General features: G+C 36.4%; 2 protein-coding genes and 1 pseudogene across 3 annotated transcripts in view; 1 reads left to right on the forward strand and 2 right to left on the reverse strand.

Moving 5' to 3' along the window:
• CCDC152 (coiled-coil domain containing 152) overlaps window positions 1-1,096 on the forward strand; it is a 66,860-nt gene extending 65,764 nt beyond the window's left edge. Inside the window, exons 8-9 of the mRNA XM_021076773.2 lie at window positions 283-366; window positions 947-1,096. Of these exons, the coding sequence (XP_020932432.2) occupies window positions 283-366; window positions 947-1,096 (234 nt within the window). The remainder of the gene's footprint in view (window positions 1-282; window positions 367-946) is intronic.
• A 112-nt stretch (window positions 1,097-1,208) lies between these two features.
• Window positions 1,209-11,205, reverse strand: SELENOP (selenoprotein P). Its single transcript, NM_001134823.1, is given in 5 exon segments — window positions 1,209-2,705; window positions 5,626-5,743; window positions 7,066-7,278; window positions 8,032-8,247; window positions 11,158-11,205. Coding segments are annotated over 4 exon segments (1,173 nt in total). The 5' UTR covers window positions 8,235-8,247; window positions 11,158-11,205; the 3' UTR covers window positions 1,209-2,066.
• Window positions 1,209-16,425, reverse strand: part of LOC110257241 (uncharacterized) — a 128,028-nt pseudogene continuing 112,811 nt past the window's right edge. The window contains exons 4-9 of the transcript XR_014831229.1: window positions 12,577-12,693; window positions 11,158-11,327; window positions 8,032-8,247; window positions 7,066-7,278; window positions 5,626-5,743; window positions 1,209-2,705 (exon numbers count right to left, since the gene is read on the reverse strand). The product of XR_014831229.1 is annotated as an uncharacterized LOC110257241, transcript variant X1 (transcript). The remainder of the gene's footprint in view (window positions 2,706-5,625; window positions 5,744-7,065; window positions 7,279-8,031; window positions 8,248-11,157; window positions 11,328-12,576; window positions 12,694-16,425) is intronic.

The raw sequence follows: 16,425 nt of genomic DNA on the forward strand, positions 1-16,425 counted from the left end.
CCAAACCACTGCAATGACAATGCTAGATCCTTAACCCAATGTGCACAAGAGAAACTGCTCCCACCAAGTACTTTAAAAATACAGCCAGGTTTAATCTTGTTTGAGTACTGTTTGAATATTCTTTGTTCTTTCTTAGAGACTTTTCTATCTTCTATCATACAGTGAATAGAATTACAGATTACATGTCCATGGATATAATAGATATTTGTATTTACAGAAACAGTTGTTTCTAATTCTTTAAATAGAATGTTCTCAATAACTTTCTTTTTAAATTTGGTTCAGTTTGATGCCAAGCTAGCAAGAGTTCAAACTAAAGCAAAACCATATCCAGATTCTACTGTTCTGCCACACAGTATCTACAGAAGGGTATGTGAGTTTTTCTTCCATGGCTGTTGCTTTAAAAAATAAATTATTTTAGTCTGCTTCCACAAAAGTTATCTAGTATTTACTAACAATATACTTAAGTTTTCCTTAAAATATATCACACAATCAGAAAGATGTTACATTTGTAATAATCTTTAAAAGTCACTTATAATTTAAACTAGAAATCTTAGTAGTAAATTAAAACATTAGAGAAGTCCTCTAACTCTTTGGACTATCTAAAGAATTTCATATTTGAACTACAGCTGACTTACTATTTTGGAGTTATTTAAGCACTCAGCAGATTTCTTCTTGTTCAACTCTTCCTTATTTATGGTTTTTAATTTCAAGCTATGTAGGGAGAAAGGAACAAACTAAAACTATGTTAATGCATGTTTTCATACCCTTATTTTATCCCCATTAAATCCCACAAAAATAAGAGTATAGATCTTTCAAAATATGGTATCTTTTTTAATACCTACTTCTCCTTAAACCAGAAGTAAGCTTTTGCTGTTGTTTTGTTGTTTCATTTTCTTAATCTTATTATTTCTGAATTTCAATAACAAAATTTTTCTGCTCCATTTAGAAGCTTCAACATCTTCAAGAAGAAAAAAACAAGGAGATTGCAATTCTTCGTAATACCATTCATGACTTAGAGCAACGCCTCTCTGTCAGCAAAGATTCTCAACTTAAACTCATTGGCAAAGATTCTCACTTTAAGCGTAGACGGTTTTGAATATAGAAGTAAATTTATTAGTTGCTATTTAATTTCTTTAAAAGCAGTTGAAAATTCATTTCTGTTGACAAATAACATACTACCTAAGTAATAACAACAATGACAACAAAAAGACAACTTTAAACTGTTTTATTGAGTTTAAACATAGCCATACTTTTGCCAATTGTGTACTGCATTCTTGCTTAATAGTATTAACCATGAAAGAGTTCAGGTTTATAGGACTTAGTTTACCTAATGAACCATCATTGACTATGGAAATACTTTCTAAGCCATCAAGAGATAAACAACATTCTTTTATCTCTTCCTATCTTCCACAACTGGCAATCTCAAATTTTAAAGAGTATGATACAATACTAGATAAAGAAAACAAGATATAAGGCTTCATTCTGATGTGATAGTAAAAATCAAGGTATGAGTCTTAGATATAAAAAAGTATAAATGGATATTTAAAATATAATCATAGCAAAATATTCATGTGTAAGTATTTCTGGATCTGAAAAGATAGAATTCACTTTTCTTTAAAGGTTTGATCTGTTAAAAACATAAGATTAAGAAGACAAAGGTAATATTGTTTTGAGAAATAAGTAAAGAAAAAAAATGGAAAACATGTCTTTGTTGTTCTTCCTCCATTCTAAATTGCCAACTATCCAACAGAAACCCCTAGGTCATAGTTTACGTTTCTGTTCTCATTAATGCAAGTAGAATGCTGGAGAAAGAAAAAGAAAAACACATTAACCAAATGCTGCAGTCACCTTTCGGTTGCCCTGTAATAAAAATATGGTTTGGGTCAAAATTTCTTTGACTTAAATTTTAAAATGTGGAAGCCAATATAGTAGATTTCTCCATGTTTGCACAAATCCAATTCCAATTCCAATAGTAATTTTGGATCACTATTAATTAGGTGGCTTATAAAAATGCTGGAAATATAATGGTCTAGACTGACTTGGGGAGTATATCCAATTTAAAATATTTAATTTGAAGGTCATTTTCACCTTCCTGCCTTATTTTTTCAACTTCATTTGGTGCTAGCTTCTGCGGGGTTGAGCTGCTGACTTGCCTGTCAGGCAGCTGGAGGCAAACGTCACTGTCAAGATTCAATGACGTTCTCCTCTGCCAGAAGGCCCTGTCAGCTACATAAAGAAGGGAGGTTTTCTCCACACTGTCAGGTGACTGCAGACTCTGTTTTTTCAAATATCAGATGTCGACAGTGTCAGCATCAACTTCTCAGAGCTGACTCTGAATTTTTGGGAAATTTGCAGAGTAACTGACTTATGCATCCCCTTCGTCAGAGCTTTTTCTGTGGAAGAGAAAGTTGTAAACTTTCACTTCCTGCTGGCATATCTCAGTTCTCAGAGTGACCCTGTCTTTGGTGACCCTTGTGCCCATGATGGTGATGAAGACCTGAAGGAGGGGGCTGCTCAGGAGCGTCTGGCGCTTCTGGTTTCGGATGCTCTGAAAGATGACCGTTCCCAAGATGCTGATGCCCGTGATGGTGATGGTGATGGTGATGGCGATGGTGATCATGATGGTGATGAGGCTGTGGAGCCTCAGTTGTTTTTTCCTCAGTAGCCAAATATACGTTTTTACAAAAGTCTTCATCTTTCAGGGTCTGGAATAAATTTAAAAACCACTTAACAAATCAACAGATTTATCAAGACTGCATAAAAAAGATTTGTAGAATTAACATGAAATTCAAACTAGTTACTTGGGATTTAACTGGCTTTGTTTTTCCTAGCATCATATTAATGAAAAAAAAAATTAGATGTCAATCTCAACACATAGATATTTTATTAAAATTTGGCCCCCATCCATATCTAATTATATAGTGCTTCATGTGCAAAATTTGCATTTAACCAGACTCCTCAAGCATCTGACAAATGAGTCAATATTAGTGTTTTGAAAATAGATAAAAAAGGATGTCATACAATTACAATTTTAACAGTTCACCTAAGCTTCTATACTAGTTAAATAAGCAGCAGAATTCAAATTTTCCTTTTTTTATCAAGATCATTTCCCAAATTTTTAAGAATTCGGAGGAAGAATTTGAGAGATACATAAGGCTTAAAAGAAAAGCCAACCACTGTATTTATGTCTGCAGAAACAAAACTAAATAAACAGGTTAAAATAACTTAAACTGATTACAATAAAGTCAAACAACTATCAAATCCTAAAATCAGTTTACCTGCTGGAACCTTTCACACCTATGTCACTAATGCATCTAATCTAATATTCCATTCTGAAACAAACAAATTCCTCCCTGATAATTAAAAACTGCCAACAAATTGTTCAAAATCAATAGTTTTTTTATATCTCGGCCTTTTTTCTTTTTCTTTTTAGGGCCACATCAGTGGTATATGGAAGTTCCCAGGTTAGGGGTTGAATCAGAGCTACAGCTGCCAGCGTGTGCCACAGCCACAGCCACACAAGATCTGAGTCATGTCTGCGACGTACACCACAGCTTACGGCAAGACTGGATCCTTAACCCACTGAGTGGGGCCAGGGATCAAACCCGTGTCCTCATGGATACTAGTCAGGATGATTACAGTTGAGCTGCAAGGAGAATTCCTTTACCTCAGCTTTGCTAGGAAATTTTTTGAACTTCACCAAAGCTTTAGTAATGTGTTTCTACTATAATGCTGTTAGCTGAAAGCAGCAAGTTACTGCCCATTTTTGCTTGAGCTTAATATTCCATGATGCATAAATCTAGTTCTTTGATTTGCTGAAAATCTTTACTGTTTTCTGTGCCTACAGGTCATAGACTCAAAGCTCATAGATAGGGCAATGCAATATTAAACTTCCAACGAAATAAAGTTACAAAATCAACTTGACCAAAGACTCACTAAGTGACATGGTTTGGTATTTGGTTGTTTCTAAATTACCTTTGAGAACCTAATAGTGTTTAATTAAAAATAAAAAATTTGCTATGTGTTTATACTATGTAATCTTCTAAATGTTCATAGATTAAACAAAGATAAATAACTATAGTAGTATTCTGATTAGTTCCAAAAACCCAATTACTATATTTCACTGATTCTACAATGTATTTTTTTCACATTTTAGTATATTTAAGGTTGGCATGCATCTTACTATTAATACTGTTTATAGCATTGTTTCTGCCTGTTTCAATATAACTAGGTATATTTACAACTATTAAGCATTTGAAAAAATGCAGAATACTGAAAGACTTCCAAAATATGAGGAATCAATATAGTTAACATTCATTAAGCACATCGTATGAGCCTGATATTGAATTATCTAGCTCATAATTAACTATTGAATTAGTCCTTTATCTCCATTACCTCCATCTCCTCACCTGTGAAAGCAGTAAAATAACCCTCGTAGGATTATTATGAAATTAAAATGTGAAAAATGACATAATTAGAGTAACTAACCCATTGAGCTTCTTAATTAAGTGATTCATTAAAAACTGAATGGCTTTTCTTAGAGCTGGGAAAAATCTAAAGGAAGTACAGCTCACAAACAAACTTTAAAATTATTTTTAAACCTGAGTTCATATTTTGCCAACTTGTTCTATCAAGGAAACATTGTTTGGAATTATTTTCCTTCTCAATATGAGGAAGAAACAAATCTACTTAATGTAAGCTAAGATCAATTCCTTAAGTATCTTTTCTATAAACAATATGTAATATAGTTTTTCATAATAAATAAATATTCTTATGGTTAGTAGGAAAGAAATGACAAAAATTAATGAGTAAAAAAGTTATTTCATGTGAAATTAAGGCAGCAATTCCAACTGCATTGTGTAAGGGCTTCACAGAAAAGCTCATAGTTTACACTCTTGGTAAATTAAGTAGTAGATTCCATTTCAGATAATGCCATGGATAAACTTTGCTGTCGCCATGCTCTTGTTTGAACACATTCAGAATGTTACAATAATGTAGTTTACATTGGCTGAATTCCTTTTTTTTTTGTCTTTGTCTTTTTAGGGCCCCACCCACAGCATATGGAGGTTCCCAGGCTAGGGGGTCTAATCAGAGCTACAGCTGCCTGCCCATACCACAGCCACAGCAACATGGGATCCGAGCTGTGTCTTCAACCTACACCACAGCTCACAGCAATGCTGGATCCTTAACCCACTGAGCAAGGCCAGGGATCGCACCTGCCTCCTCATGGATACTAGTCAGGTTCTTTAACCACTGAGCCATGATGGGAACTCCTACATCAGCTGAATTCTTTAAGTCCTCACACTCATGCAACATCATTTGGTGGTAACTGAGATATGTAATCTACATTGATTTTTGTTTTCTAAACTCATTCTAGATAAATGCAACAATATGGATCTTGAAAAGATGTTTTAAAGTACATGTTACATAACAGGAAGTATGTGTTGTTATAAAAATTACTGTTATCAGTAATTACGAATAACAATAACAAAACTACTCTTATCTTGGGTAGCTTTTAGTACACCAAGAGAAACACTGGTTAGCTAACTAGTCATGAAGCACTAACTTAGATAGCTCTTAAAAGATTTCCTCTTTACTCCCAGCCAAAATAATTAAGAAAAATACCTTGAGAGAGCAGTTTCCACATTTATTTTCACAGTAAACAGTCTTAATGGCTTCTTCTACATATGGGAAAGTTAAGAAGGAATAAGGCAAACCAAGATGATATACAAGGAGGCCGCATCTAAAATAATAATAATAATAATACAATGTCATGACAACATTTGGTTCTATCATAATTCTACTTATATACTATCTGAGACAGGGATTATAGGTTTAACAGGCTTATAATAACTAAGACCCTTTCATACCTTCAGTAAATTTCCTTGAATGGGGTCTTAAGTTTCCTGGCACTATATACCTGGTCAGGTCCTGACAAAACTATTGTGAGTCTTAACACAAGCATTTTTGAAATGTGAAATAGATATGTCACAATAAAGAATGTAAAAACTGTGTAGTATAATTATTATGACTTGGTCAAATACAATTTTGACTTATAAATTCTATCAACGCTCAAACCACTGACTTATCATAAATTGGGCTCCACAAATCACATGCTCCTTTCATAACTGTTAGGGCAGCACAAATTTCACACAATAAGAAATCATAGCATAATAAAAAGATCCTCAATCAAGTCTTGGCCAGTAGCCCACTGATTAAAAAAAAAAAAATCTGATGCAACAAAAATTTTTACAACGAAAGAAACAAAATCATAACACTTGGCATTTTCAGATATAGTGGAGCTGAAATGTCCTTCTTGCCCACAGTTTATCTTGTATATACAATTTTATATGAATATCAAAGGGTTATACTTTGCAACAGAATAAATTAAAAGTTTGCAGCCCGATAAGAATGGTGTTTCATATTAAAAATATTTAGAGTAAGGCTAAGTAGGGCTTAGGCCTAGGCAGAGCCAAAACAAAAAGTTAGCATCAACCAAAAATGTTGGTGATATCAAATAATGTATGCACTGATGTTCCTTCAAAATATAAATGTTTTATTGTACTTGATTCAAATTCAGTCACGGCAAAGTGATTCAAAATCAAATCACAGCAAAATCAAATTGATTCACAGATTCAAAAGCAGATTCATGCAGATTATACCTAAATGATTAACTTTCTTTATAGTTCAAAAATGCAGGTATAACCTTAAAATTTAGTAATTAGATAAGATAAACAAGTAGTCAGCAAAGTATTCATCTGCAAAATTTTTGTTATAATTGTATGTGATATAAAATTGATCCTTCTTTTTTAGTTTAATCAGAATACTAATTTTCAGGGGAAAAAAGATATAGTCAATTTTCTTTATTTCCCTACCGGAATGGTGAATTCTTTTGTATGAAAGAAGTCATTTCAAAAATCTTAAAACCTAACATTTTAATGGGCTCACTTTGAAACTGAGTATTTGGTAATAAAACAAAAGCAGATGTTTTATTTAAATCACTTGTTATTAAATACGAAGCAGGCGTCCTTTAATCTGGAGGTGTGCATGCATGTATGTACACACCTGTCATATATGAGGAAGTCATCTTTATTTCCATTTAAGAGAGTCCAGACATCTGTTTGGTTTTCTTCTTGTTGATAAACAGGAATATGCTCTGAAACCTTACTTTTAAGATACACATATTTTAATTGAGAAGCAATTCCTTGATGATTAACAACAATGTAGGAGATGTTAGAATATCCTTCTTTCTCCAGTTTTACTCGCAGGTCTTCCAATCTAAAATATTTGGAAAAAATACAAAAAAGGAATAATCTCATTTTCTTAGTGATTTCTCCCTTTCTCCTAACTCTGTATTTTTTTTAACATGAAATGCTTTTGTTACTTTTTTACCTAGTCATACCTCTTCTTTATATTGTTTTAAAAGACTAAATAACTGTTTTTAAAGACCACTGGTTTTCTAATTATTTTTTTGAGCACTTAGACCCAGTTAAAACCATATGCCAAGTGCTTGCACAGACATTATCTCATTTAGTCCTCAAATTAATCCTATGAAGTATATATATTTTTAATCCAGCTCACAATTACAGAGAATTGTACCCAATAAATATTTGGCAAATAACCTAACAAATATTTATTTATAAATTTGTTAAATGATTCAAGTCTTTTGGTGTCAAATCTAGCATCCAATCTACTCTGGCAAAGCTCATGTCTCTCTGCTTCCTATTGAATAATGAGTCCATTTGCAAGAGTACATTTTAGAATTGTTTCATTACACAAATAATATATATTTAGTAGGGTATTATAAAATACAGGTACCACAAAAAGGAGAAGAAATTTCCATAGCCCCAAGAAAACCACTGTAAACATCCTTCTAATCTTCTTTCTTCTAATGTTTCATGGAAACATATATAGTTTTCTTTAAAAAGTGACTTAATAAATATCTTTTTTCACTTTTATTTTATTTTATGTATGCATATGTTTAATAACTATCCCTTTAAGAAATCCTAGGCCACAAGAAAACTGCCTTACCTGGATGCCTGCAGAATACACAGGTATCAGCTGGCCTGAAGAAGAGCAACCACAGTCACTGAACCATAGGAGTTCAGCATGGGGTCTTGGTCCTTTATGCTCCAGCCTGGAGGTTGCTCACAGAAGGAGCTTTTCCCCTGGCTCTCTGTTCCTCCCCAAGAGAGGAGACAGAGAGCCAGGGCCAGCCCCAGGCCTCTCCACATTGCTGGGGTCGTCCTGGAAAAGAGAAAACCCTTCTGTATTTTCATGGATGACATCACAGTCAAAACTAGAAACTTCTATAATTCTACTTTCTACAAATAGCTAGCCAGTGGTTTCTATCTCTATGTTGTTGGGTTCATTATGTTGGGCCTCTTAGCATCAAATCTCCCTGTAAAGGGGAAAAGGTCAGCCAGAGGCAAGAAAGCTGTCAGAACACCTCTTAACTATCTGGCCTAGCAAGATACTTTAGCAGGCATGTTTCAGAGGTCTGCCTGAACAGGCAGCCAAGGATGTCTCTAAGAGAAGATACATGTTTAGGAAAATTTTGAGAATGTAGCCTCTACAACCAAGCATTCTGCAAACATTTTTTATTTGAAACACACCAAGTTCTAACTGCGTCTTTCTATTCTCTTCTTTCTGTTCTTCTAATCTAAGAAAGGAAAGGGTAAATAGGAGATTGTGTACAGAAATGAAAAGTCAGCACGGAAACCCAGGAAGAAAGGAGGTAGAGTAAGGGCAGCCTGCTAACATGAAGAGATTCAGAAGTCATGCCTGTCAAAATGTTGCTATCACATCCAAGACAAAGATGGACCAATGGAAAAATGACTGACCAGAAAGAAGTATTACAAGTCACGGGCCCCTGTACCATTTAAGACTCACTGAAATCTACACTGCCTACTTACTGGCTACCACTACTTTCAGGAAGTTCCTGAGACTAGATAGCATTTTCTTGGGTAAAAAGATGACCCCTCTTAAAGTTAACTACCTGATGAGAAATATTCCCAAAATAAGGGCCAGCACTCTCTGCAGAAAGGTACAAATAAAGCAAGGGAACCATAGACAGGCGGTAGGGAAAAGAAGAATACTTTCAGCAGAGACGAGCAGAAAAAGAAAAATCCCCACATTTTATGCAAACATTTAATTTTTATTTGAGATCTACCAAGTTAATCAGTTAATCAGGCTCATTTTGATATGACAGTCTGTGTGGAGAGATAAGAACAAAATTCCAGATCTGAGAAGTTGGCACATCTTCAGGCACAGATCTGGGATATTTAAAAAAAGTAGAAGTGGTTTTTTTGCGGGGAGGGTACAGAACAGTGGAGGGAGGATAGGCAGTTAATAAGTTACTTAGACTGAGCCCAGAATTAAGAGGAAATAGAAAGGCTAAAATCAGATTGATTTGGGCTCTAATGCACTAGTAGATATAGTTAAACTTTTTAAAACCTGATTACATTTCACATTATTTGACACCACAAAACCCCTAGCTATATAGAGTATCTTGATAAAAGCATAACCAGAGGGAGAGAAATAAAGAGGGAGGGGGGAATTTAAGAGAGGATAAATTAAATGATTTATTAAGGCCATCCAAACTCTTCTAATATCTTTAAAATTCTAGTATTTAAAAAAGGACAGGCCATGTTTGGACTAACTCTAGGCAATTTCTTTAGCATAGTTCTTATACTGAGGACATAATTATCCTTATTATAAGCTACCATTTGTTAAGCATTTATAGAACGACATGCTGATGGCACTAAGCACTTTTTAATATCATGTCAGTCAGTCTTTGCATCTATGTGACAATTATCCCCTTTGCAATTGAGAAAATTACAGCTAAGAGAGAGAGCTTAGGCATCTTGCCCAAGTCCGCACAAGTACTGAATCACAGGAGAAACTGGATTCAAACCGGTTCTGCTAATTCCAAAACAAGACCTCTTAGCTATGGTTTTTAGACAGGTCAACTTTTAATAGCTCTAGGAGCCAGGATTTTTGCCCTAAGATGACAAAGAGAATGTCAAAATTATTCAAGATGTTTTGTTTCTTACTAGAATGGCTAGATTGTCTCTGCTTTCTGGAATACACTTGGCACCGTCACTTTGCCATACAGTATACCATTCCGAATGGCTGAATAGTGAATATAAATGAAAAGGTTCTATCACGTATTTCTCATTTTGTTTTTTAATGAAAAATAACTAAAGCCATTGGCAGAGGATAGTGGATTATATTCAGATTTTCCTGTCACTGAATCAATAGGCTGTTCGGCTTTGTTTTCATGAGCTCATTTTTTACATAATAAACTTCTGATTGATTACAGCTGTCAGGCAGCTGTATAAAATAGTGACAATAAATAAGAAAATTAGATTTCCTGGAAGGCAGTGCAATAACAATTAAAATGTAGTTGTGAATTTCATTAATCTCACCACTTTCAATCACAAAACCTAGATTTGTTGGCCACATACAGACTTACATTTGTTTAAAATACCCCATCAGAAGGCAAAGTATGCACAATCTTTTTCCACCCTCTTCCCCTGAATTTCAGACTCCCATCTGAGGGTCCCACCTCACTCACCTGAAAACCACCTCACATTTAATCACAGACCACCTGATTCTGACACAGGTTTAACTCTTTCCAGGGTGATCATTTCCACACAGTGAACCAAACCTGCCCTCCCCTTTTGCTGCTGTTCTTTAATGCGAAACTGCTCACAATACCCTGGACGTTTCTACAGCACTGTGGAATGGCCATATTTCAGTCCTTGCTCTTCAAACCCATGGGCTATTTTTCCCCTTAAAGCTCTCACTCTGCCTTTCGTGGGAGATACGTAAGCGTGAACATACAATATTGCCCGTAAGACAGCACAACTTTTTGCAAAGTAAAAGTGTTCGATTTCTCCAGCCTCCATTGCCCCCATCTTCATCCTTAGCTGTGCAGAAGGCAGGGCAAAAATTAGCAAGAATTGTCAATGTGCCCACTGCCGGAGTTTAGACTCTTTTGTTCTTTCTTCAGTATTACTTTTATTTTCTTTACCTATCTTTTTTTTTTTTAAATCTATTCTAAGGACAGAAACATTTTATCAGACTCAAAAATCAAGTTATTTACCAAACTCTCAAGGAATCAATCATGAAAAACACAAAGTTCCTACTTACACGACCCCTTCCGACTAGCTTGCTTCCTTTCTCTTTGCTCAGCTCGGCAGCTCCACAAAGCCACAGCCAGAAACTTGGATATTTATAGTCCTGTTGTTTACCTCACTCTTCAGTCATAATCCAAAGTTCAGTGCCCGCTCAGGCGGTGACCTTGCAAGCAGAGCAAACCCCTGAAATGATTCTTATAATCAACTTTTTAAAAAAGTAGTAAGCACTGCCAGGCATAAAATGGGGAGAAAGTTTTTTGGCAATTACAATTTTATTCCCTATCCTTTTCAGTCACCCCAGTGTCTAGGATTTAATGGTACAGTCTGGGGCGGGAGGAAGGGCTAAGGGTAAAGAAGGCCTCCAAGTCATGCTCTTTTCCAAACTATAATAGGGAAAAACATTTGCTGAGCCAGCAAGTTAAGCTGCCGCTTTAAAAAAAGAAAAAAAAATTTTTTTCTTCTGTTTGTAGTGGCCAGGTGCTAGCCTAACCCAAACTGTGAGCTTTGTCAGAAAAGTCATCTGCTCTTTCAAATCTTTCCTGTCTCCTATTGGTACAGATCTGCTAGGATTATTTTGCAGTGTTTAAAACCTGAATCTCTGTGGAATCTCACAGTATCTCTGCTCCTTTCTTTTTCATTTGAGGAAATGAATAAGGAAATAGGGAGGGAAACCAGGCCTCATTCTTCTCATCACAGAAGTCCTGCTCCCTGGAAGATTTATGGATCTGACAGAAATTTTTTAAGTATTAAAAAAAAAAAAAAAAACACTTTACAAATTTAAATACCACACAAATACAAGTTAGCTGTGATAGTGGCTAGACAGGAAACGGGTATAGAAATTCCAAAATGTAAAACTAAAATTGAAAATTCCTTCTCTTTCAGAAGTGGATAAAGTCTTTCCACCAATGGCTACAAATGAGCACACACATACCCCCTCTGTGATGCGTAAGGGCAGGAGCAATGTCAAATGATATCAGCCCTGGATGGTGATGGTTTTCAAGTAAGCCTTGCTTTCACTATGGATGCATTTTTGTGCAAACAAACTCCTATTGATTGCTGCAAGCTGGGTTCTATTGTACAAGATGCAGGAAGTACAAAGAGGCTCAGATGGTTATCTATGCTATAAAGAAACATACTGTCGAAGTAGAAGCCTGGCATTTGAAAGCCAAATTCTATTTCCTCACACTAAGCAGTTGATCTTAACCTTTTGAGGTCCCAGATCCCTTTGAGAATCCAGTGAAATGTTTAGTTTTTCCCCAGGAAAAAAAAATACACCTATACATAGCTTGCTTTTTAAAAGAATCTTGTGGGGGGGTGGGAATTGTATAAAGCAGATGATCCTATGGTTCATTTTCCTGACAAATTTATACAGTCACATTGGGTCCATCTGTAACAGAAAATCAAGTATTGGGCCATCAGCTCCTTCCTTTACCTGAGGCTTAGCCGCTGCCTCCTGTGTCAAAGAATTCCCTCCAAGTGTGTAGCTAGCTCCAAGACGAAGTGCCCAGGATTGTGTGTGTCCAGGTCCCTGTGCCTCTAAAACCCTAAGCTGACAAAAGGAGAAGATGGGGAGCTTGTGAGGTTTAAAAGGAATCCATTCCTAATAGCCTCTTTTGTGTGGGGCAGTCCAGATCCAGTCAGCATTCTTAAGAAAGCAGAATTTTCAAACAAACCTTCACTGGGTGCTAAAACAAATTACATTAAATCAAACGAAACTAAACATGAATTAGGTTCTTATTCTAGGCACAACATAGCACTTTATCTTAGGTTTTACGCTCTACCTCCAAAGCACTCAGCAAATCTGACCACAGCACTATCTAGAACGTTCTCTGGCTTCCATTTTTAGGGATGATTAAAATCTGAGAGGTTGTTCCAGGCACCACCATACAATGAACATTAAGATTACTGACTGTATCCTAGCACGTTGAACTTTATCCTAATGATCTCATCTCTCACAACTTCCAACCCTGGAGTCAAGCACCTACATTTTTTTTCGTATCGTCTCCTTCTTCCACACATCATCATTTTTTCTCCATTATGTTTAAACATATATTTAATCCATGTTTTTAATAAAAAATTTTCAACTTCTTATGGGTCATGGGTGATTTCCATGGAGAATAGGGCCCCAAGAATCTGTGGGTCCATGACAAGAGAGAGAAGGGCTGTGAATTGTGATTTTACAGACCAGTTTATTAGCTAGAGCGGCTAGTATATGGCATCAAAATATTCACAATTATAAAACAGCAATATCATGAATTATTAAAAAGTGCATGTTATTACTATATGGAGGACCTATATAAAATATTAACCCCCTTATGGAGTTCCCATCGTGGCTCAGTGGTTAACGAATCCGACTAGGAACCATGAAGTTGCGAGTTCGATCCCTGGCCTCACTCAGTGGGTTGAAGATCTGGTGTTGCCGTGAGCTGTGGTGTAGGTTGCAGACACAGCTCAGATCCTGCATTGCTGTGGCTCTGGCCAACAGCTACAGCTCCAATTCGACCCCTAGCCTGGGAACCTCCACATGCCTCTGGAGCGGCCCAAGAAATGGCAAAAAGACAAAAAAATAAATAAATAAATAACGCCCTTAGCTTGATCGTTAGGTGCTGTTTTACATGCAAAGGGAAATGAAGACTCTTCCAATATTGGGGAAATGGTGCTTGGTGACCTAAATATTCTTGCTTCCCCTCTCATGTACAAGAAGGTGCCCAAGATCTCATCTTATGCATTGCATCCAATATAATATTGCTTGAGCATCTATATGAAAGTTAAGCCACTGAGTATGCAGAGGGTGTCCAGGAAAAAGCAAGAAGTTTTCAAAGCAAACGAGCAAAATAAGAACAATGGCTAGAGGAAGGCATAGATCAGCAGCTTGGATTAGATAAGGGCTAATGCAATCCTTTGAGATTCGTGAAAGTGAAATATGCTTTGAAGGGAGCTCTTCTTCAAGCTCACAAGTTCACGGATCTGAAAACTGTTCGACATATCAAACATAAATGCAATTAAGGGGGAAACTCTACAAAGTGCCAAATTTCATGAGGGACTGAGCACATTCAGAGAATAACAGACATCAGAAGAATTTTTGTTTGAAAGAGGATGTTATTAATTTGAAAAAGAAAAAAAGCCTGGTCTAAACCAGAGCCGGTGCCTGCAGTGCCTCATAGGACATGGCCTTGGCATCAACATGCAAGCAGCATGAGGGCATCAAATAGCCTCCAAAACCAATCCACTTTTTTTGTTTCCTACATAACTTCCTCATTCTTGCTCCCTTCTGCTTATAAAACTCTTTCATCTTGTACAGCTCCTTGGAGTTCCTTTCTATCTCTAGATTAGAATGATGTGCAATAAGTCATTGAATAAAGCCAATAACATCTGTAAAATTTACTCAGTTGAAATTTTTGTGGGGGAGGCAAAACAATTTTCCCTCTCCCTTCTACGTTCTTGGCTGGAAACCACACCCCCCATCCCCCGTAACACAAGAATCACCCCCCAGAAATGGCCCAAGCCACCTCCTTAAATACCACATGGCAAAAGAAGGTGCGGGGAGGCGTGGGAGCCAGTTATGGGAGGCTACTGAGGAAAACACAGCAAAAAAGAGTTAGGTTGTTATGCAAATTTAGGTCCTAGCCTTCTCCATTGATAAGTTTCTAAAGGTTGGGTCACCCTCTCTTCTTGTTACAAAAAGGGAGGTACCCTTATAGGTGGAGATTTCCCTTATAAATGTAAGTGTCCTTTACGAAAGGGTGAATTCTACTCAGTTTTCAGAGCTTCTCCTGAGTCTGCAGTTTCTCTGAAATAAAAGCCCAAAGTAATTTTTATGCCAAAGAAGCGCAAGAGTAATTCTTATTTCCAATGAAGCTCAAGTATTCGTTTCCTCACATACCCTAGACAAGGAAAACATAGGTCTGTCTGATGAATTCCTTCTCAAAACTAATAACGCCTTAGACTCACTGCTAAAAACCTTTCATGCCCATTTTCCTTAAAACTTAAGAGAGCTTTGTGTTGTGGGTCGATCATACTTTCCAGTTTGCAAAGGGGCTGGATTATATAGTTGAAACATTTTCTCCAGAATCACTCTTCCCCATCTCACTTAAATGGACATTTCTTTTTTTCTTTTTAATTTTTTTACGGCCATACCTACAGCATATGGAGGTTCCCAGGCTAGGGGTCAAATCAGAGCTGCAGCTGCCAGCCTACACCACAGCCACAGCCACACCAGATTCAAGCCACATCTATGACCGCCGAAGCTGCGGCAACGCCAAATCCTCAACCCACTGAGCAAGGCCAGGGATCAAACCCACATCTTCATGGATACTAGTCAGGTTCTTAATCCACTGGGCCACAACAGAAACTCCTAAATAGATATTTCAAGACAACCTACATTAATTTTCTGGTGGTTTTAATTTGCACTTTATATATTACCAAAAAGTCTTCCAGGACTTGTACTGATGATTTCTCAAATCTTAAGTTTTCTGATAGAATCTTAAATATTATGAGTTTTCTGAAAGAGCAACAAAGTGTAAAAATTTCAGGCCAGGTAGCTTTGTATAATGCTCATTAAAAATAATGGAACTTTTTCTAAAAAGGAAATATGGTCTTAAACTATATTTCTGACATATAATTTCTGCTTGAAATAAAATTGTTGGTTAAAGGGAATGCATGTTTCAAATTCTAAATGTTATTACCAAATTGCCCTTCTAGTATACTAAAAGTATACTCCCACCTAAAAGTACAAGGCAGTTCTTTTTTCCACCATCAAATTAATGCTTAAATTGAGTTTATCTCATTATTTGTAAGCTTAATGATTGTGTTAGTTCACTAGGGCTGCTGTCACAAAGTACCACACATTGGGCAGCTTAAACCACAGCAATTTATTTCCTCCCAGTTCTGGAGGCTAGAAGTCCAAGATCAAGGTGTCAGTAGGGTTTGTTCCATGTGAAGCCTCTCTCCTTGGCTTGTAAATGATCATTTCCTCCCTGTGTCTTTATATGGTCTCCCTGTGTGTGTGACTGTGTCCTAATCTCCTCTTATGAGGGCACCATAGTGCATTAGAATCACCCATATCACATCATTTTACCTTAAAATGACCTTCAAGACCCTTGAAGACCTCATCTTTCAAGACCCCATCTCCAAATACAGTCACGTTCTGAGGAATTAGGCTTAGGACTTCAACTTCCAAGTTTGGGAGAACACAATCAGCCCATAGCATTGACCATTTGTACTCTGCTTTCTGTGAAATGCCAGTTCACATCATTGGGCTATTTTACCATTAATCTTTTTA

This window comes from Sus scrofa, chromosome 16, assembly GCF_054392235.1.
Source record: "Sus scrofa isolate SSC_HxYL_T2T_F1_AM1 chromosome 16, Sscrofa_HxYL_maternal_Yorkshire_Landrace_v2.0, whole genome shotgun sequence".
Taxonomy (NCBI): domain Eukaryota; kingdom Metazoa; phylum Chordata; class Mammalia; order Artiodactyla; family Suidae; genus Sus; species Sus scrofa.